This window comes from Oncorhynchus masou, unplaced genomic scaffold (genome assembly GCF_036934945.1).
Source record: "Oncorhynchus masou masou isolate Uvic2021 unplaced genomic scaffold, UVic_Omas_1.1 unplaced_scaffold_1507, whole genome shotgun sequence".
NCBI classification, from domain to species: Eukaryota; Metazoa; Chordata; class Actinopteri; order Salmoniformes; family Salmonidae; genus Oncorhynchus; species Oncorhynchus masou.
This window is the reverse complement of record NW_027005086.1, coordinates 102,447-124,946: the sequence shown is the minus strand read 5'-3', so window position 1 is coordinate 124,946 and position 22,500 is coordinate 102,447. Positions and strand designations below refer to the sequence as shown.

Sequence of the window (22,500 nt, the reverse complement as noted above, 5' to 3'; positions counted from 1 at the left end):
TTGATCTGTGTCTCTGATAAAAGGAGACAGAAGCACATTTAACTCCCCTATTGACTTCCTCCATCCATCCCTTTGTCTGTCTGTCTGACCGTCCTCTGGCTCTGTTTGGACAGAGAGGGCTTGTGTCTATAACACAAACTGTCATACCCACACACACATTCACACACACACACATACATATTTTTATTTATTTATCTGTTATTTTACCAGGTAAGTTGACCGAGAACACGTTCTCATTTGCAGCAACGACCTGGGGAATAGTTACAGGAGAGAGGAGGGGGATGAATGAGCCAATTGTAAACTGGGGATTATTAGGTGACTGTAATGGTTTGAGGGCCAGATTGGGAATTTAGCCAGGATACCGGGGTTAACACCCCTACTCTTACGATAAGTGCCATGGGATCTTTAATGACCTCAGAGAGTCAGGACTCCCGTTTAACGTCCCATCCAAAAGACGGCACCCTACACAGGGCAGTGTCCCCAATCACTGCTCTGGGGTATTGGGATATTTTTTTAGACCAGAGGAAAGGGGCCTCCTACTGGCCCTCCAACACCACTTCCAGCAGCATCTGCTTTCCCATCCAGGGACTGACCAGGACCAACCCTGCTTAGCTTCAGAAGCAAGCCAGCAGTGGTATGCAGGGTGGTATGCTGCTGGCGAACATACATGCACACACACACACACGCGCATACATACACACATACATGCACACACACGCATACATACACACACACACACACACGCATACATACACACACATACATACACCCACTCACAAATACAAACACACACACCCACATACACACATTCACACAGAGACTCATGTTGTATTTCTGTGTGTGTAGAGTTGGGTGGAGCGTGCTGAAAGACAGGTTCTACTGTCTGATGCTGTTGATCTGTCTGAACTCTTCCACCCTGATACCTTCCTCAACGCCCTGCGACAGGAGACTGCCAGGTAACACCCCACAGTGTGTGTGTCAGTCTCTTCCTGTGAATATGATGTGTGTGTGAATATGACGTGTGTGTGTGTGTGTGTGTCAGTCTGTTTCCGTGTGTGTGTGTGTGTGTGTGTGTGGTGTGTGTGTCAGTCTCTTCCTGTGAATATGATGTGTGAGTGAATATGACGTGTGTGTGTGTGTCAGTCTGTTTCCGTGAATATGACTTGTGTGTGTGTGTGTGTGTGTGTGTATTAATACCTAGTCCATTGTGTCAGGTCTATGGGCTGTTCCATGGACAGTCTGAAGTTTGTGTCATCATGGAAGAGTCCCATAACAGAGGCTCAACTCCAAGTCAAGGTACAATACAACAACCCAATGATGCTGCAAACACTCAGGGAATAGAGAAAGACAGAAACATGGAAAGAGGGAGGGAGACTGGGAGGGAGGGAGGGAGACAGACTGGGAGGGAGGGAGGGAGACAGACTGGGAGGGAGGAGACAGACTGGGAGGGAGGGAGACAGACAGACTGGGAGGGATGGAGACTGACAGACTGGGAGGGAGGGAGACTGACAGACTGGGAGGGAGGGAGACTGACAGACTGGGAGGGAGGGAGGGAGACTGGGAGGGAGGGAGACTGACAGACTGGGAGGGAGGGAGACTGACAGACTGGGAGGGATGGAGACTGACAGACTGGGAGGGAGGGAGACAGACAGACTGGGAGGGAGGGAGACTGACAGACAGACTGGGGAGAGGGAGACTGACAGACTGGGAGGGAGGGAGACTGACAGACTGGGAGGGAGGGAGACAGACAGACTGGGAGGGAGGGAGACTGACAGACTGGGAGGGAGGGAGACTGACAGACTGGGAGGGATGGAGACTGACAGACTGGGAGGGAGGGAGACAGACAGACTGGGAGGGAGGGAGACTGACAGACAGACTGGGAGGGAGGGAGACTGACAGACTGGGAGGGATGGAGACTGACAGACTGGGAGGGAGGGAGACAGACAGACTGGGAGGGAGGGAGACTGACAGACAGACTGGGAGAGAGGGAGACACAGACAGACAGACACAGACAGACACAGACAGACACAGACAGACACAGACAGACACAGACAGCGACAGACAGACTGGGAGGGAGGGAGACTGGGAGGGAGGGAGACTGGGAGGGAGGGAGACTGGGAGGGAGGGAGACTGGGAGGGAGGGAGACTGACAGACTGGGAGGGAGGGAGACTGACAGACAGACTGGGAGGGAGGGAGACTGACAGACTGGGAGGGAGGGAGACTGGGAGGGAGGGAGACTGACAGACTGGGAGGGAGGGAGACTGACAGACAGACTGGGAGAGAGGGAGACTGACAGACAGACTGGGAGGGAGGGAGACTGACAGACAGACTGGGAGGGAGGGAGACTGACAGACTGGGGAGGGAGGGAGACTGACAGACAGACTGGGAGGGAGGGAGACTGACAGACTGGGAGGGAGGGAGACTGGGAGGGAGGGAGACTGACAGACTGGGAGGGAGGGAGACTGGGAGGGAGGGAGACAGACAGACTGGGAGGGAGGGAGACTGGGAGGGAGGGAGACTGGGAGGGAGGGAGACTGGGAGGGATGGAGACTGACAGACTGGGAGGGAGGGAGACAGACAGACAGACTGGGAGAGAGGGGAGACAGACAGACTGGGAGGGAGGGAGACTGGGAGGGAGGGAGACTGGGAGGGAGGGAGACAGACAGACTGGGAGGGAGGGAGACTGACAGACAGACTGGGAGAGAGGGAGACACAGACAGACAGACACAGACAGACACAGACAGACACAGACAGCGACAGACAGACTGGGAGGGAGGGAGACTGACAGACTGGGAGGGAGGGAGACTGACAGACAGACTGGGAGAGAGGGAGACACAGACAGACAGACACAGACAGACACAGACAGACACAGACAGCGACAGACAGACTGGGAGGGAGGGAGACTGGGAGGGAGGGAGACTGGGAGGGAGGGAGACAGACAGACTGGGAGGGAGGGAGACAGACAGACTGGGAGGGAGGGAGACAGACAGACTGGGAGGGAGGGAGACTGGGAGGGAGGGAGACTGGGAGGGAGGGAGACTGGGAGGGAGGGAGACTGACAGACTGGGAGGGAGGGAGACTGGGAGGGAGGGAGACTGGGAGGGAGGGAGACTGGGAGGGAGGGAGACTGACAGACTGGGAGGGAGGGAGACTGACAGACAGACTGGGAGAGAGGGAGACTGACAGACAGACTGGGAGAGAGGGAGACAGACAGACTGGGAGGGAGGGAGACAGACAGACTGGGAGGGAGGGAGACTGACAGACTGGGAGGGAGGGAGACAGACAGACTGGGAGGGAGGGAGACTGACAGACTGGGAGGGAGGGAGACTGGGAGGGAGGGAGACTGGGAGGGAGGGAGACTGACAGACTGGGAGGGATGGAGACTGACAGACTGGGAGGGAGGGAGACTGGGAGGGAGGGAGACTGGGAGGGAGGGAGACAGACAGACTGGGAGGGAGGGAGACTGACAGACAGACTGGGAGAGAGGGAGACACAGACAGACAGACACAGACAGACACAGACAGACACAGACAGCGACAGACAGACTGGGAGGGAGGGAGACTGACAGACTGGGAGGGAGGGAGACTGACAGACAGACTGGGAGAGAGGGAGACACAGACAGACAGACACAGACAGACACAGACAGACACAGACAGCGACAGACAGACTGGGAGGGAGGGAGACTGGGAGGAGGGAGACTGGGAGGGAGGGAGACTGGGAGGGAGGGAGACTGGGAGGGAGGGAGACTGGGAGGGAGGGAGACTGGGAGGGAGGGAGACAGACAGACTGGGAGGGAGGGAGACAGACAGACTGGGAGGGAGGGAGACAGACAGACTGGGAGGGAGGGAGACTGGGAGGGAGGGAGACAGACAGACTGGGAGGGAGGGAGACAGACAGACTGGGAGGGAGGGAGACAGACAGACTGGGAGGGAGGGAGACAGACAGACTGGGAGGGAGGGAGGGAAGGAGACAGGGAGAGAGACGTGGGCAGAGAGCACTACAGCTGCAGGGAGGGAAGGAGACAAGGAGAGAGACATGGGCAGAGAGCACTACAGCTGCAGGGAGGGAAGGAGACAGGGAGAGAGACGTGGGCAGAGAGCGCTACAGGGAGGGAAGGAGACAGGGAGAGAGACGTGGGCAGAGAGCGCTACAGGGAGGGAAGGAGACAGGGAGAGAGACGTGGGCAGAGAGCGCTACAGGGAGGGAAGGAGACAGGGAGAGTGGGAGGGAGGGAAGGAGACAGGGAGAGAGACGTGGGCAGAGAGCGCTACAGCTGCAGGGAGGGAAGGAGACAGGGAGAGAGACGTGGGCAGAGAGCGCTACAGGGAGGGAAGGAGACAGGGAGGGAAGGAGACAGTGAGAGAGACGTGGGCAGAGAGCGCTACAGGGAGGGAAGGAGACAGGGAGAGAGACGTGGGCAGAGAGCGCACAGCTGCAGGGAGGGAAGGAGACAGGGAGAGAGACGTGGGCAGAGAGCGCTACAGGGAGGGAAGGAGACAGGGAGAGAGGGAGGGAGGGAAGGAGACAGGGAGAGAGACGTGGGCAGAGAGCGCTACAGCTGCAGGGAGGGAAGGAGACAGGGAGAGAGACGTGGGCAGAGAGCGCTACAGCTGCAGGGAGGGAAGGAGACAGGGAGAGAGACGTGGGCAGAGAGCGCTACAGCTGCAGGGAGGGAAGGAGACAGGGAGAGAGACGTGGGCAGAGAGCGCTACAGGGAGGGGAAGGAGACAGGGAGAGAGGGAGGGAAGGAGACAGTGAGAGAGACGTGGGCAGAGAGCGCTACAGGGAGGGAAGGGGACAGGGAGAGAGACGTGGGCAGAGAGCACTACAGGGAGGGATGGAGACAGGGTGAGAGACGTGGGTAGAGAGCGCTACAGCTGCAGGGAGGGAAGGAGACAGGGAGAGAGACGTGGGCAGAGAGCGCTACAGCTGCAGGGAGGGAAGGAGACAGGGAGAGAGACGTGGGCAGAGAGCGCTACAGCTGCAGGGAGGGAAGGAGACAGGGAGAGAGGGAGGGAGGGAAGGAGACAGGGAGAGAGGGAGGGAGGGAAGGAGACAGGGAGAGAGGGAGGGAGGGAAGGAGACAGGGAGAGAGGGAGGGAGGGAAGGAGACAGGGAGAGAGGGAGGGAGGGAAGGAGACAGGGAGAGAGGGAGGGAGGGAAGGAGACAGGGAGAGAGACGTGGGCAGAGAGCGCTACAGGGAGGGAAGGAGACAGGGAGAGAGACGTGGGCAGAGAGCGCTACAGGGAGGGAAGGAGACAGGGAGAGAGACGTGGGCAGAGAGCGCTACAGGGAGGGAAGGAGACAGGGTGAGAGACGTGGGCAGAGAGCGCTACAGCTGCAGGGAGGGAAGGAGACAGGGTGAGAGACGTGGGCAGAGAGCGCTACAGCTGCAGGGAGGGAAGGAGACAGGGAGAGAGACGTGGGCAGAGAGCACTACAGCTGCAGGGAGGGAAGGAGACAGGGAGAGAGGGAGGGAGGGAAGGAGACAGGGAGAGAGACTTGGGCAGAGAGCACTACAGCTGCAGGGAGGGAAGGAGACAGGGAGAGAGGGAGGGAGGGAAGGAGACAGGGAGAGAGGGCTACAGTGAGTGAAGGAGACAGGGAGAGAGACGTGGGCAGAGAGCGCTACAGGGAGGGAAGGAGACAGGGAGGGAGGGAAGGAGACAGGGAGAGAGACGTGGGCAGAGAGCGCTACAGGGAGGGAAGGAGACAGGGAGAGAGGGAGGGAGGGAAGGAGACAGGGAGAGAGACGTGGGCAGAGAGCGCTACAGCTGCAGGGAGGAGACGGGAAACTCCATTCTCAGCTGAGAAAAAAGACTATTCATCTTTCACAATGATCTCACACACACACACACATAACAGTGATTTATGAGATGTGTTTGGCTGACCTGACGCCAGGTGCCCCCCCCCCCCCCTGCTCGTCACGCACACACAGCCACACACACACACACACACACAGACACAGACGCACACACAGACACACACACACGCCTGTGTAAGTCCTGAGTCACTAATATGACATCATACCGCACACACATGGCATTACTTACACAGGAGAGAGGGCCTTCCTTCTTGCTCCATCCATTACATGGTTTGTTCCCTCATCTCCCTTTCATGCTGTATGTCACTTAAATGGTTGTGTTTAGAGTTAACTGTGATTCGCAGCTCAGCTTCTAATGATGTACCTCTTTCTGTCTCCCCATCTCTCTCCATCTGTCTTTTTCTCTCCTCTCTCACCCCTCCTCTCCCCGTCTCCTTCGCTCTCTCTTTCCCTCCTCTCTCACCCCTCCTCTCCCTGTCTCCTTCTCTCTCTCTTTCTCTCCTCTCACCCCCTCCTCTCCCCCGTCTCTTTCTCTCTCTTTCTCTCTCCTCTCACCCCCTCCTCTCCCCCGTCTCCTTCTCTCTCTTTCTCTCACCCCTCCTCTCCCCGTCTCCTTCTCTCTCTCTTTCTCTCACCCCCTCTTCTCCCCGTCTCCTTCTCTCTCTTTTTCTCTCCTCTCTCACCCCCTCCTCTCCCCCGTCTCTTTCTCTCTCTTTTTTCTCTCCTCTCTCACCCCCCCCTCTCCCCATCTCTTTCTCTTCTTTTTCTCTCCTCTCTCACCCCCTCCCTCTCCCCGTCTCTTTCTCTCTCCTCTCTCACCCCTCCTCTCCCCGTCTCCTCTCTCTCTCTTTCCCTCCTCTCTCACCCCCCCTCCTCTCCCTGTCTCCTTCTCTCTCTCTTTCTCTCCTCTCTCACCCCCTCCTCTCCCCGTCTCTTTCTCTCTCTCTTTCTCTCTCCTCTCACCCCCTCCTCTCCCTGTCTCCTCTCTTCTCTCCTCTCTCACCCCGTCCCTCCCCGCCTCCCCTCTCTCTTCTCTCTCTCACCCCTCCTCTCCCCCGTCTCCTTTCTCTCTTCTCTCTCACCCCCTCCTCTCCCCGTCTCTTCTCTCTCTTTTTCTCTCCTCTCTCACCCCCCTCCTCTCCCCGTCTCTTTCTCTCTCTCTTTTTCTCTCCTCTCACCCCCTCCTCTCCCCGTCTCCTTCTCTCTCTCTCTTTTTCTCTCCTCTCACCCCCTCCTATCCCCGTCTCCTTCTCTCTCTTTTCTCTCCTCTCTCACCCCCTCCTCTCCACATCTCCTTCTCTCTCTTTTCTCTCCTCTCACCCCCTCCTCTCCCCGTCTCTCTTTCTCTCCTCTCTCACCCCTCCTCTCCCTGTCTTTCTTTCTCTCCTCTCTCACCCCCCTCTCTCTCCATCTGTCTTTTCTCTCCTCTCTCACCCCTCCTCTCCCCATCTCTTTCTCTCTCTTTCTCTCCTCTCTCACCCCTCCTCTCCCCATCTCTTTCTCTCTCTTTCTCTCCTCTCTCACCCCCTCCTCTCCCCATCTCTTTCTCTCTCTCTTTCTCTCCTCTCACCCCCCTCCTCTCCCCGTCTCTTTCTCTCTCTCTTTCTCTCCTCTCTCACCCCCTCCTCTCCCCATCTCTCTCTCCATCTGTCTTTTTCTCCTCTCTCACCCCCTCCTCTCCCCGTCTCTTTTCTCTCTCTTTTCTCTCCTCTCTCACCCCTCCTCTCCCCATCTCTCTGTATGTCTGTAGGTGGGTGGTCTGCAGTTGGAGGGCTGTAGTTTTGATGGGGCTCGTCTGTCTGAGAACCGACATGACTCCCCCAGTGTGTCAGCTGTACCTGACTGCTACATGGCCTGGATAGCACAGGTACAAACTCACTCACTCACTCACTCACTCACTCACCACCACTCACCACACACACACACACTCACGGACACGAATCATTGAAGCGCTCTCTGTTCTTTCTGTGGTCAGGGTCAGAGTTCAGCTCTGTGATTAGCTGTTGTCATGGAAACAGAGTTCTTATTGTTCACGTCTCCTCTGATTTACACTGAACACAGCATGCAGCAATTTCAACGATTTTACTGAGTTACAGTTCATAAAAGGAAATCAGTCAATTTAAATAAATTCATTAGATGAATTTCACATGACTGGAAATACAGATATGCTTCTGTTGGTCACAAATACCTTACAAAAAAAAGTAGTGCGTGAATCAAAAGCCCAGTCAGTATCTGGTGTGACCACCATTTACCTCAAACAGCGCGACACATTTCCTTCACATAGAGTTGATCAGGCTGTTGATTGTGGCCTGTGGAATGTTGTCCCACTCCTCTTCAATGGCTGTGTGTTACTGGATATTGGTGGGAACTGGAACACGCTGTCGTACACGTAGATCCAGAGCATCCCAAACATGCTCAGTGGGTGACGTGTCTGGTGAGTATGCAGGCCATGGAAGAACTGGGGCATTTTCAGTGTCCAGGAATTATGTACAGATCCTTGCGACATGGGGCCGTGCATTATCATGCTGAGACATGAGGTGATGGCGGTGGATGAATGGCACGACAATGGGACTCAGGATCTCATCACGGTATCCCTTTTCATTAAAATTGGCATCAATAGAAAAGAGCACACTTCTTCAACGTGCCAGTGGCCATCAAAGTGACCATTTGCCCATTGATGCAGTCAGGTCATGACCCTGGTGAGGACAATGAGAACGCAGATGAGCTTCCCTTAGACGGTTTCTGACAGTTATTGATTCTTTGGTTGTACAAACCCACAGTTTCATCAGCTGGTCTTAGACGTACTGCCAAATTCTCTAAAACAACATTGGAGGTGGCTTATGGTAGAGACATGACCATTCAATTCTCTGGCAACAGCTCTGGTGGACATTCCTGCAGTCAGCATGCCAATTGCACGCTCCCTCAAAATTTTAGACATCTGTGGCATTGTGTTGTGACAAAATTGCACATTTTACATTGGCCTTTTATTGTCCCCAGCACAAGGTGCAGCTCTGTAAAGATCATGCTGTTTAATCAGTTTCTTGATATGCCACACCTGTCAGGTGGATTGTCTTGGCGAAGGAGAAATGCGCAATAACAAGGATGTAACCAAATTTGTGGTCAACATTTGAGAGAAATAAGCTTTTTGTTCATAATGGAACATTTCTGGAATCTTTTATTTCAGCTCATAAAACAATGGGACCAAAACTTTACACGTTGCGTTTCATATTTTTGTTCAGGGTTGTTTATTTCCCTGAAGGTCTTACTGTGTGAGAGAAGGAACAATATATTTTGTCCTTTGAACAGGCCTGCCATCTTTCTTCCCTCCCTCCTGGCCTCTCCCTCAGTTGTCTGAGGAAAGCGGCTCAGACAGGAAAGGTGATGCCTGGTATCTGACCAGTCTCTTTATTAACCAGACCCTCCTTGATATACAGCATAATCCCCTCTTTCTTCTCCCTCTGTTGCTCCTGTATCATGTCTAATGGCTGATACGCCAGTCTAATGTGGATTCAACCCTGCTACAGTAGTTATCTCAGGGATCTGAGGCCCATCTGACCGGCTTCAAACTGCTTCTACCGAGGCCTCGCCCACCATTTACCTCAACTGGGGATGTTAACCGTTAGGCGGTTAGCCTCCAGAAATACATTTGACCATTCATGTTTATCAGTCTCCAGGTTAATATCTATCATTTTGTGGGATTCATTTGGTGTCGGGATTGAACAAATCTAGTCAGTCAATAAAACGGGAACAGTGTCTTGGTCGACCGGAATGATTATTTTGGCGAAAATTGTCACGTACAGTGAGTTTCTAGAGTTAGAAAGTAGATTTCGTATGTCAACTAATGGCTCGCTGTCTATAGTACAATGAGCTGCAAGCCAGAGGAGAGACTCATTGCTAGGCAACTCCCAGACCCTGGCTGCAGGGAGCAGTGGGGGAGCGGAACAGCGTGAAGCAGCTAACAGCTAAACTAACAACCCAACAACAAAAAAGTTTACCAGTATTTCTCTCATGCACTACTCGTTTTCTTTATCAACTTTATTTTGTTGTCCAGAAGCCAAAGGCCCCAGTTCTAGTCATATGAACAACCCATTTTAGTTGTTGCGTATTTACATATTCCCTCTCTTCTCTCTGTCACATGAAACACATCAGGTGGGTTTTTTACAACAGAGTTTTCCAGCAAATTGCATTTTGGCAAATGTTTGAAATGGATCTATTCAGTTCTGTGCTTCATTGCAGTAGTTTCATGTTGATTGCGAGGACAGGCTCGCTATTGTCACGTCTTCTTCATGTTCTTTTGGGAACCTCATTTTACTCTTTGAAACAAAATGTACAGGTTGTTAACTGGTTAATGGGGGTTTGTTAGTCAGCAACAAAATGTAGAGGTTGTTAACTGGTTAATGGGGGTTTGGTAGTGTAATGGGGCGGCAGGGTAGCCTAGTGGTTAGAGTGTTGGACTAGTAACTGAAAGGTTGCAAGTTCAAATCCCCGAGCTGATAAGGTACAAATCTGTCGTTCTGCCCCTGAACAAGCAGTTAACCCACTGTTCCTAGGTTGTCATTGAAAATAAGAATTTGTTCTTAACTGACTCGCCTAGTTAAATAAAGGTAAAATAAAATGGGGGTTTGTTAGTCAGCAACAAAATGTACAGAAATATGCATCCTTAACTACACATACACACACCAACGGACCTGTGTGTTTTGTATATATTTATTTACTAGATATTATAACTGCACTGTTGGAACTAGAAACACAAGCATTTCACTGCACCTGCGAAAACATCTGCAAATCTGTGTACGCGACCCATGGACTTGATCTGATGTTGATCTAACATTGTGTGTTGTATTGCAGTGTTCCAGTGGCAGCTACAGTCCTGAGGAGGTCATCTCCCTGCCTGTGTACACCAGCTCTGAGCGGGTCAGCGTGGTGACTCACGTCACGCTGCCTTGTGGAGGAAACCCTGACCAGTGGATTCAGAATGGAGCTGCCCTCTTCCTCAAACAGCAGTGAGACAGCCGGGCCAGGGAGCTGGGGTTGGGGTTGGACTGAAGGAGCACAGAGGGTACACATGTTTCTCAGGAAGGTTATCGGGCTTCACTACAGGTGTTTGTTGTTATTTTTTAAGTGACGATAGTCTGCAATAAAATGAGTAATGACACATGCTGGTTCTTGACTTTGAAACGCATAGATTATTTTGGTGTCACGTTGCATTTTGAATGTTGATGTTTTAATGTTTACTCTTTAGTATCATCGTAGTCTGTTTGAATGTATTATTGTGATAATAAAGCTTTATTTACTCTAGATATCTGGTTTCTTTCCATAATGAGTGTTTGTATGTGTTGTAAAGACAGGCTCTGGATCAGGTGATATCTGTCCCTGGGTCTGACCTATTGATACTATACACACACTTCAACTCTGAGCCATGACACACACACACAGATATCAGACTGACCTGGCCAGTGTACTATTCTAGTGGTATTTATCAGTGTGATTGGAGGGTCAGTTTTAGTTAAACCCCAGTGTGATTGGAGGGTCAGTTTTAGTTAAACCCCAGTGTGATTGGAGGGTCAGTTTTAGTTAAACCCCAGTGTGATTGGAGGGTCAGTTTTAGTTAAACCCCAGTGTGATTGGAGGGTCAGTTTTAGTTAAACCCCAGTGTGATTGGGGGGTCAGTTTTAGTTAAACCCCAGTGTGATTGGGGGGTCAGTTTTAGTTAAACCCCAGTGTGATTGGAGGGTCAGTTTTAGTTAAACCCCAGTGTGATTGGAGGGTCAGTTTTAGTTAAACCCCAGTGTGATTGGAGGGTCAGTTTTAGTTCAACCCCAGTGTGATTGGAGGGTCAGTTTTAGTTAAACCCCAGTGTGATTGGAGGGTCAGTTTTAGTTCAACCTCAGGCTCTGCTGGTGTTTGTGTCTCTTTCAGCTCAGTAATGACCCTGGAGAGGCTCTGATGGAAAAAGATAGGGGGAGGAGGGGAGAGATGGTGTGTAGGTGTGTATATGGGGAGGGAGGTGTGCATGTGTGTGTGTGGAGAGAGCGTGGGAGGAGGGGTGAGTGTGTGGAGAGCACATGGGAGGAGGGGTGAGTTTGTGGAGAGCAGCACATGGGAGGAGGGGTGAGTGTGTGGAGACCACATGGGAGGTGGGGTGAGTGTATGGAGAGCACATGGGAGGAGGGGTGAGTGTGTGGAGAGCACATGGGAGGAGGGGTGAGTGTGGAGAGCACATGGGTGGTGGGGTGAGTGTGTGGAGAGCACATGGGAGGAGGGGTGAGTGTGTGGAGAGCACATGGGAGGAGGGGTGAATGTGTGGAGAGCACATGGGAGGAGGGGTGAAAGAGAGAGAGTGTGTGTGTGTGCGTTTATTCGTATGTGTGGAGAGAGCACACACAGAAGGAGGAGTGAGTTTGTGTGCTGCAGTATTGCAGAAGGGGAGTGAAATGGAAGAATGGGTTTAAAAGGAAAGGGGATTGGATTTTAACAGAACAGACACCTGGACCAGAGAGGAGGGAGGGAGGAGGAGGAGGAGAGGGGACAGATGGGTTGGAAAGAGGGATAAAGGGGAGTAATGGTTAACAAGAGATGGATGGGGAGGACAAGGTTAATGTGAGAGTAAATGAGAGAGAGGGGGAGGGGGTAAGGGGAGATGGAGAATGTGACAGAACAAAGATGGGGGAAAGAGTTTTCACCATCAGAGGAGGAGGGCCTATTTGTCTGGTGTCTATGGCAGGCGAGTGATGCAGTAGGTGGATTACATTCTGTTGGCATGTCCTGTTTTGTTTTCAAGATCCCCAAATACCGTGAACTGCCTCCATGGCTGCTCTGCTATTCTTCTGTTCTCCCTTCATATCTCAGTCTCCAAATCTGCTCTGTTTAGAAATTAACCATAGAAATCAGATATTAACCACAACAAACATGGTTGTGTTTGTTTGATTGCTTTTCATTCATACAAGGTCTTGCTATGTATCTAAATGTCCAGCGTTATGAGTGAGTCCTATCCTACTCGTCAGACATAAACAGTGGTAATGGTATATTTTCATTTGAAAACATCCGACTGAATTATCTTTCGTTTCCCAGACTTCTTATCTGTTCATCTCTGAGTTGGGCCACACAGTGAACTGTTGTTACGTTTCTTCTTGTTGCAGACGTTAGAAACACAAACCGTGGGTTTCTGATTGAGCTTATCTGTAAAGTCAGTGTTCTTTCTGCTCCCTCCAAGAGTGGCTGGTCACGGACGAACTGCAGGGTCTTGTCAGGGAGGTCCAGCGAGTGCACAATCCCGAGGTCCCGCACAGCATTGGTCATACACTTTAACAACAACAACACAACCAGAGAACAAGCATTGGACTAGTAACCAAAAGGTTGCTGGATCGAATCCCCGACCTGACAAGGAAAAGATCTGTTGTTCTGTTGTTCTGCCCCTGAACAACCCACTGTTCCTAGGCCGTTATTGAAAATAAGAATTTGTTCTTAACTGAATTGCCTAGTAAAGTAAAAGGAAAATGTATCCTGTATCTACAGCCCCGGTAGGTATAGACATCTCTGGTCTAGGGTTAGGTGTGTCAGTAAGCTTCCTTTAGTGAAGGTCTGCACCACGGTAGGAAAACCTGATCCCAAATCATTTATTAAGTGTAGAAAATCTGGACCAACCACCTAAATGGGCAAAGAACAACCATTTCTCACACAATTCAGGGTAGAAGAGGCCTCCCACGATACTCAATAATGCTCACTTTATCACAGTACAGTTCCATTACCTGTCATTTGTCTCCCCAGTGTCACCGACACCCCTCCCCAAGAGGGAAGATCCCCTATAACTATACCACAACAGCATCACGTGACATACTTGATCAATAACAAGGTATCTATAATACATACAGAGTACATGTATGTGGTTGGGTTTATATTGATTCTACAGATACGTATTTGAAGTCTTATTCGGAGGTTGGGGGAAGTTCACTGTGGCCATTGGCCCCCACTGATAGTTCATCTGTGTTCATGTTGAACAATGTTCTGGATTAGACGGGTTTATCGCCCGTTAGCTTAAACCCCTCCCACTGGCCCACACAGCCAATGGAGTGACAGAGAGGAACGATCTCTTAGACCTGTCTGCTCACATCAGCCAATCAGATGCCTTGCTCTCAAGTAGATGCCCTTGAGCACTCCAACACACACACAAACACACACTGGCCACTTAATTTGCCACGTTCAGAGGGCAGCGTGTCGCTCCATCGGGATGTTTATGGTTTCCCAGAAAAAGCAAATCACCACGGCAACGGCTGGGTGGATTTACGGCCGTAGCCCTGTCTCCCACCCTTAGACAAACCATGTATCACCCTTACACAGTGCACAACAGTGCTTTAACTCACACATACACACTCATGTACACTCATAGTAGTTTGTATGCACAAACACACGCACACTCATACACACCACAGACACACAGACATAAACTACATTTAATTTCAATAGAGCACAATGTTATAAGGGTGTCAGAAATCATGGCTGATTTAGAGGTGAGCTTCCATGTATGAGGTGGAAAAAGCTGGGTAATTGAGGGACAACCAGATCACTAGTACAGTTATAGTGATTTGAGGAGGGTGACAACATAGAAATACAATCCAGATTATATTTCTATGGATGCCACTGGCATTGGCTGGGCATGTAGATTGTACATTGTGTCATCAGTCTTAGAATGTGTAGCCCAACTCTACTCCTGAAAATTCTATTGCAGCTGACCAAACAATGCACAGTTTAGAATGCTGGAGTAATTCAACATTCCACCATTAAACCCTATGGGACATGTTTCAGGATCAAAACTTGTATAGTTTAAATAGAATCCAAAAGCTTTGGTCAATCTGTCCAGATCATTACACAGTTTTGTGTGTGTGTGTGTGTGTGTGGGGGGGTGATCTAGTTGAGACAATTATAATAGCAGCCAAAAAGGAAAACAATGTGTCCAGACTGTGGATCCATTTCTAAATCCACTGTAGTGTACAGTTTGATGTCATAATCAACATCTCATTACCAGCATTATGACATCACACGGTCAATCCTTTATAAACAGCAGGCCAACACCAACATTAAGAGACTTGTGTGTTGCATTGAGCATTGACAGCTGCTGACAAGAGGACCATCATGGCTCCTCTCACTTCCCTGAGGGATTTCTTGGTCCTGTTCCTGGTCCTTTGTTCCATACCCCTGGGTGAAGGGTTCGCCAGCATCCCTAGGAAGACCGTACAATGTGACAGTAAGCCATTATCTCTCTCCAATGCCTGTTTACATCCTTGCATGCAGAGAAATGCATCTTTTCCACTCAACTAAAGTTAGGCTTATATGGCAGCTTAGTCTAATGTTTTTTCTCAATATAAAGCATCATCTAATATGATCCAAAGCCACCCAAAAGGGTTCTTTGGCTGTCCCCATGGGAGAACCCTATGAAGGATCCTTGTACAACCCGCTGTGGAACGGGTTCTATCTGGAACACTAAAGGCTTCTTCAAAGGGTTCTCCCATGGGGAGACAGCCAAAGAACCCTTTCAGGTTCTAGATATCACCTCTTCTCTAAGAGTGTATTCTACATAATAGTATTTGTAACAGCATTCCTAAAGACTATGTAAAAGCATTTAGGCCCATAAAAAGTATTTAAACAATATTTTAAAGTATTTAAACATAGAGCATTATGCCTCAATGTCGTGAACACAAATGTTTTATAAATCCTACATACAACCACTCTAAGTAAAGTGTTATCATGTTGTTTTTCTGTTTAGATGCTAAGATTTTCAGAGAGAATGGCATTTCAAACTATTCAACGATGACATTGAGAGAGGACCTGGGTGTCCTTTTCATTGGTGCTAGAGACGCCGTTTACGCTCTAGACCTTGAGGACATCTCCTCGAAAAAGGCTGGGGTAAGGAACTCAGTCTAATCAAGGTCTTGTATGTCAATACATCCATACAGTATTGTCTGGTCTCTAGAGTATTCCTGCTGTACGTTAATGGGAATCTGTCTGTTGCTGCAGGTCTCAGAGTCTGCTGTACGTTAATGGGAATCTGTCTGTTGCTGCACGTCTCAGAGTCTGCTGTATGTTAATGGGAATCTGTCTGTTGCTGCAGGTCTCAGTGTCTGCTGTATGTTAATGGGAATCTGTCTGTTGCTGCAGGTCTCAGAGTCTGCTGTACGTTAATGGGAATCTGTCTGTTGCTGCAGGTCTCAGAGTCTGCTGTACGTTAATGGGAATCTGTCTGTTGCTGCAGGTCTCAGAGCCTGCTGTACGTTAATGGGAATCTGTCTGTTGCTGCAGGTCTCAGAGCCTGCTGTACGTTAATGGGAATCTGTCTGTTGCTGCAGGTCTCAGAGTCTGCTGTATGTTAATGGGAATCTGTCTGTTGCTGCAGGTCTCAGAGTCTGCTGTACGTTAATGGAAATCTGTCTGTTGCTGCAGGTCTCAGAGTCTGCTGTACATTAATGGGAATCTGTCTGTTGCTGCAGGTCTCAGAGCCTGCTGTACGTTAATGGGAATCTGTCTGTTGCTGCAGGTCTCAGAGTCTGCTGTATGTTAATGGGAATCTGTCTGTTGCTGCAGGTCTCAGAGTCTGCTGTACATTAATGGGAATCTGTCTGTTGCTGCAGGTCTCAGTCTGCTGTACGTTAATGGGAATCTGTCTGTTGCTGCAGGTCTCAGTCTGCTGTATGTTAATGGGAATCTGTCTGTTGCTGCAGGTCTACTGGCAGGTCTCAGAGGAGCAGAACATGTCCTGCAAGAGCAAGGGAAAAGATTCAGTAAGTGGATTGATTGCATGATGGATCATCTCTCCTCTCAGACAACTCTCTGAAGCAGTATACTGATAGAAACAAACCACATGATCCTATTCCAGATGGAATGCCAGAACTACATCAAGACACTGCAGACTCTCCACGATGGCAGGATGTTGGTGTGTGGGACCAACGCATACAACCCCACATGTGACTATATGGTGAGTATAACCTGGACAGGACAACTGTTGTTTCACACTACATATCATGTAACAGTGGACCGTTGTCTTATTCTGGTTGTTTACACTGAACTAACTGCAGACATATGTAGCACACCAAACCTCTGTCTGTCTGTGAGAGTCCCAACTACCTTTCAAAGTGATTACAGATCACAGCCTTAATGTACAACTCCACATCGCAACCAAACGTGCATTGTGTTCTCCAACAGACCTACGCAAACGGAACGTTGACCCTGGAAGGGAAGAAGGAAGAGGGCGAGGAAAGTTTCCTTTGACCCCTTCCAGAGGTCAACCTCGGTCATGGTTGGTGAGTAACAGCTGCTTTCTGATATCTGCAGTACCTCCCCACAAGGACGGAGTAGTAGAATTGTGCCCCACTATTTTAAATAAAACAACTGTAAATAAAGTGTTGAAAAAGTGGACCCACACTGAAAGTTGTGTTAGTGATGCAAAATACATTACTGATCAAATTCATTCACTTCTTTACAGTCTTTATCATTTCAGTTCTGATGATTGTCTTTGTTAACCATCAATCAGGGACAGAACTATATTCAGCCACAGCGGTCAACTTCCTGGGTACTGAGCAGGTGTTGCAGCGTCATTCCTTCCCGGCTATCAGGACCGAACACAGACAGTCCTGGCTTAACAGTAAGCTCCAAGCCCTCTGTTTTCAATGTGGTACTCCCTGTCAACCACAGGATACTCTGACAATGTATTGATGCATTTCCTGATGCGGAGCTACACAGACATCTGAATGTGGACATTTCACAGAGAGATACGGACATTTTAAATGTCTTACTTTATTCAATATGCTTTAAATAATGGATCCCCAAGTCTGTGTTTTCAGTCTCTGTGAGAAAACCGAACTGTCTTTTTTTCAGAGCCCTCCTTCGTACAGTTGGACGTCATCCCCGAGAGCATTAACAACCTCGATGGGGACGACGATAAAGTCTATATGTTCTTTAGTGAGGAGGCCATGGAGTTTGACCTGCCAGACCAGATCAGGGTATCTCGTGTGGCACGGGTCTGCAAGGTACACTTGTAAAATGATCTTAAATTTAAAGAACGTTTATGTCTGTTCTAGTGTTCTAATTCCGAATACTATGGTCGACACTGACACCGAGCATGTCCCCCTCTCTGTGGTTGGTGTGCAGGGGGATTTGGGTGGTCAGAGGACCTTACAGAGGAAGTGGACGTCCTACCTGAAGGCCCGTGTTGACTGCCCCGCGCCCCTGGAACCCAGCCTGCCAGCCATCATTCAGGATATCTTCCTCCTGAAAGACCAGGATTGGAGGAAGAGCTTGTTTTACGCTGTTTTCAGCCCGCAGACGTGAGTTCTACCATTTCTTTATTAGTAACAGTCCAGCAGAAATTACATACTGTCAAATCTGTGAAGTAATGATCAGTTGTCGGGATACTACTCAAATATGAACCTTCTGTGAGAGAGATTCTGAAGTGATGTTGGAATAATGAATGGTGTTTTGATGATTACAGAACCACATCGGATCTCTCCACTGTGTGTGCGTTCAGCGTGGCTGACATTGGGAAAGTCTTCTCTGAGGGTCGGTATATGACTCCGGTGACAATGGAGTCAGAAACAAGGTGGGTTACCCACACCGGAGAGGAGCCTGTCCCACGACCTGGAACGGTGAGTAATAACATGACTTATATAGGTGACTGAATAACTTCCAGACATTAAGTGTCATGTGACAGTGTTGTACCTATGTTCCTCTACAGTGCACAATTATTGTTCAAAACACTTAATCAAATGTGGCAAAAACGCTCATGTTGAGTCCCAAATGGTTTCCTATTCCCTACTGTACAAAGTGTACTACTTTTGAACAGAACCCTATGAGACCTGGTAAAAAGGTATGCACTATATAGGGAATAGGGGGCTATTAGGAACACATGTTTAGTTTCAAGAGTGCTTCTGTCATAATTATAGACCTACAGTATACAGTGGGGCAAAAAAGTATTTAGTCAGCCACCAATTGTGCAAGTTCTCCCACTTAAAAAGATGAGAGGCCTGTAATTTTCATCATAGGTACACTTCAACTATGACAGACAAAATTAGAGAAAAAAATCCAGAAAATCACATTGTAGGATTTTTAATGAATTTATTTGCAAATTATGGTGGAAAATAAGTATTTGGTCACCTACAAACAAGCAAGATTTCTGGCTCTTACAGACCTGTAACTTCTTCTTTAAGAGTGTTTCTGTCATAATTATTATTATATGTGAAAGGTCTCAACAACTCTCTGGTTGTGTTGTTGTTAAAGTGTATGACCAATGCTGTGCGGGACCTCGGGATTGTGCACTCGCTGGACCTCCCTGACAAGACCCTGCAGTTCGTCCGTGACCAGCCACTCTTGGAGGGAGCAGTGCCTCCGCTGACCGGGGGTCCACTGGTGCTGCAGAGGGGAGCCAAGTTGTCGGTGATTGTTGTGGACAGAGTCATGGCCGTGGATGGAGAAATCCACCATGTTATGTTTATTGGAACAGGTACTGATTATTCACAGCCTTTATCATCCAAATTCACACTGTTCTATGCTCGTGGCAGCAATTATTACTCTCTATATATGTATTCATGTACTGTGTGTATATCTGAGAATTTTTATCTGACAAAGAAAATCAATCAATGTCAGTGTTGGCTCTAGAGAGTAACTGCCGTGTTCTGCTCCCTGACAGAGGAGGGCACGGTGCAGAAGGCTGTGCAGTACGCTGCTGGTGACACCGTCATTATCCAAGAGACCCAGGTGTTCCAGACTCTGGAGCCAATCAAAGTGCTGCGTCTCTCCTCTGGCACGGTAACACATTTAGTGCAAAACGTTATGAGTATATTTCTTTATTTAACTAGACAAGCCAGTTATTTACAATGACGGCCTACCGGGGAACAGCGGGTTAACTGCCTTGTTCAGGGGCAGAACGACAGATTTTTACCTTGTCAGCTCGGGGATTCCATCTTGCAACATTTCGGTTACTAGGCCAACGCTCTAACCACTAGGCTACCTGCTTGTTCAAGATGAATAGCACCAGGTCATCCAATGAGAAGCTAACACTGGTGGTTTAGTAGTCAGTGTGTGTTTTTCTCCAGGGACAGCTCTATGCAGGCGCAGGTTCTGGAGTGGTCCAGATTCCAGTTAGGGACTGTGGTCGGTATGGGTCCTGTCTGGACTGTGTCCTGGCCAGAGATCCCTACTGTGCCTGGGACACCACCTTAGCAGCCTGCTCATCTGTCCTCAACTTACCCACTGGCTCCAGGTAGGATCGTGCTCAACTCTACAACACTCTCACTCTAGAATAACCACTGTCTGCATGTACTATTGGAACAAATATGATTTCAGATGCCATTCGAATAACAGTAGCTCTTTAACCTTCAGGAACATGTACCAAAGCCTTAAACATGCAGATGCCTCGATGTGCCCCCGATCAGGTAGGTTTATTTCTCAACTAGTGAAATACTGTGATGTATCAACATGAAGTAGGCTACATGCCAAGTTAAGGACATTCAGTGACCCCCCCCCCCACCCATTGTGTTATTTTCAGTCCCTGTGAAGCCACTTACATTAGCATTTACTGTTGGGAGCTCCATCCACCTGCCGTGCCAACCAGCATCCAACCTGGCACAGGTGAGCTGGCACTTTGCTAAGCAGCCCCTCCAGCTGAGAGACAGGTACCAGATGTTGAGCCAGGACTTGTTGATAGTGAGTGCCCTAGCTTCAGACGCTGGTCGGTACACCTGCCAGAGTCTGGAGGAGGTCAAAGGTCGACTCTACACCAGGATAGAGGCTGCCTACATCCTGCAGCCCACAAAGACTGTACTGGTCCTGCAGATATCTGTGGCTCTGCTGTCTGTGCTGCTGGGGGTTGTGGTCCTCTGGACTGTCAGGGGACACGTCAGACTCAGGGCCAGAATTCACCCGGCAGAACCCGGCCAGAACAACAACAACAACTGGAGAACAGACCCTGGTTGTGTCCCTGGGTCTGAAGTGAACAACAATCACACCATCATCACCATTGAGGACATGGAGGATAATCAGACAGAGAGGGTATCTGTTGCTCTTCTGTCCATGATCCTGGGGTCTCTGATGCTCTGGAACATCAGCAGAGACCAGTTGAACCACAGAGTCTTCAGGATGGAGGAGGGGCTCCAGGATCACATGTCACCAGTTAACAGCTCATCTGACACAGTTATCCACATGGGTGACATCTGAGCTGGGACTAATAACTGAGACTAGGGGTGCGTTCAATTCGATTCAACGTTTGCTATGTTGCGTGACGGTTTGTACTGAACGACACGTTTCCCCAAAACGGTGCTCACCATTCTTAGACAGCCTTTGAGGTACGTTTGCTCCCATTTTGGTGGGTGTGACGAACTGTGGCCTGTTCAATAAGGGTGTGACTATTTGTGCTACGCACTAAACATGCGTAGCACACACCATACAATCTCCCTCTGGGCCTCAATAATCACACCGTTTTTCAGCGGGTTGTTCAGTACAGTAGCGTTTCCATTTGAATTAAATGTTGAACCCCATTCTGTCGTACTGACAGCACCCCTAGAATCACCAGCAACATTCTTTACTCATTGTTTTCCACTTAAGATCCTTGTGTTGAATGTATTTTGTGTTTTTATGTTTGTATAAATATTATATATTGCAAATATTATGTATCTTTCTAGTGTTTTTCTATATTATTAAATGATTAGATCTTATATCAAATCACAGATACCTGTATTTAGAGTCAGTCTCCACCAATCTAGTCTGTCAGTCTCCACCAATCTATTAGTCTGAGTCAGTCTCCACCAATCTAGTAGTCTGTCAGTCTCCACCAATCTAGTAGTCTGTCAGTCTCCACCAATCTAGTCTGTCAGTCTCCACCAATCGAGTCTGTCAGTCTCCACCAATCTATTAGTCAGAGTCAGTCTCCACCAATCTATTAGTCAGAGTCAATCTCCACCAATCTAGTCTGTCAGTCTCTACCAATCTATTAGTCAGAGTCAGTCTCCACCAATCTAGTAGTCTGTCAGTCTCCACCAATCTAGTCTGTCAGTCTCCACCAATCGAGTCTGTCAGTCTCCACCAATCTATTAGTCAGAGTCAGTCTCCACCAATCTATTAGTCAGAGTCAGTCTCCACCAATCGAGTCTGTCAGTCTCCACCAATCTATTAGTCTGTCAGTCTCCACCAATCTATTAGTCAGAGTCAATCTCCACCAATCTAGTCTGTCAGTCTCTACCAATCTATTAGTCAGAGTCAGTCTCTACCAATCTATTAGTCAGAGTCAGTCTCTACCAATCTATTAGTCAGAGTCAGTCTCCACCAATCTATTAGTCAGAGTCAGTCTCTACCAATCTATTAGTCAGAGTCAGTCTCTACCAATCTATTAGTCAGAGTCAGCCTCTACCAATCTATTAGTCAGAGTCAGTCTCCACCAATCTATTAGTCAGAGTCAGTCTCTACCAATCTATTAGTCAGAGTCAGTCTCCACCAATCTATTAGTCAGAGTCAGTCTCTACCAATCTATTAGTCAGAGTCAGTCTCCACCAATCTATTAGTCAGAGTCAGTCTCCACCAATCTATTAGTCAGAGTCAGTCTCCACCAATCTATTAGTCAGAGTCAGTCTCCACCAATCTATTAGTCAGAGTCAGTCTCTACCAATCTATTAGTCAGAGTCAGTCTCCACCAATCTA

General features: G+C 49.1%; 1 protein-coding gene and 1 pseudogene across 1 annotated transcript in view; both read left to right on the top strand.

The window, feature by feature from the left end:
• LOC135531079 (cytoplasmic dynein 2 heavy chain 1-like) overlaps window positions 1–11,124 on the top strand; it is a 28,398-nt gene extending 17,274 nt beyond the window's left edge. The window contains exons 3-6 of the mRNA XM_064959200.1: window positions 847–956; window positions 1,215–1,296; window positions 7,577–7,693; window positions 10,675–11,124. Coding sequence (XP_064815272.1) covers window positions 847–956; window positions 1,215–1,296; window positions 7,577–7,693; window positions 10,675–10,833 — 468 coding nt within the window. The 3' untranslated portion in view covers window positions 10,834–11,124. The remainder of the gene's footprint in view (window positions 1–846; window positions 957–1,214; window positions 1,297–7,576; window positions 7,694–10,674) is intronic.
• A 3,831-nt stretch (window positions 11,125–14,955) lies between these two features.
• Window positions 14,956–21,024, top strand: LOC135531078 (semaphorin-4E-like; annotated as a pseudogene).
• Window positions 21,025–22,500: the final 1,476 nt, after the last annotated feature.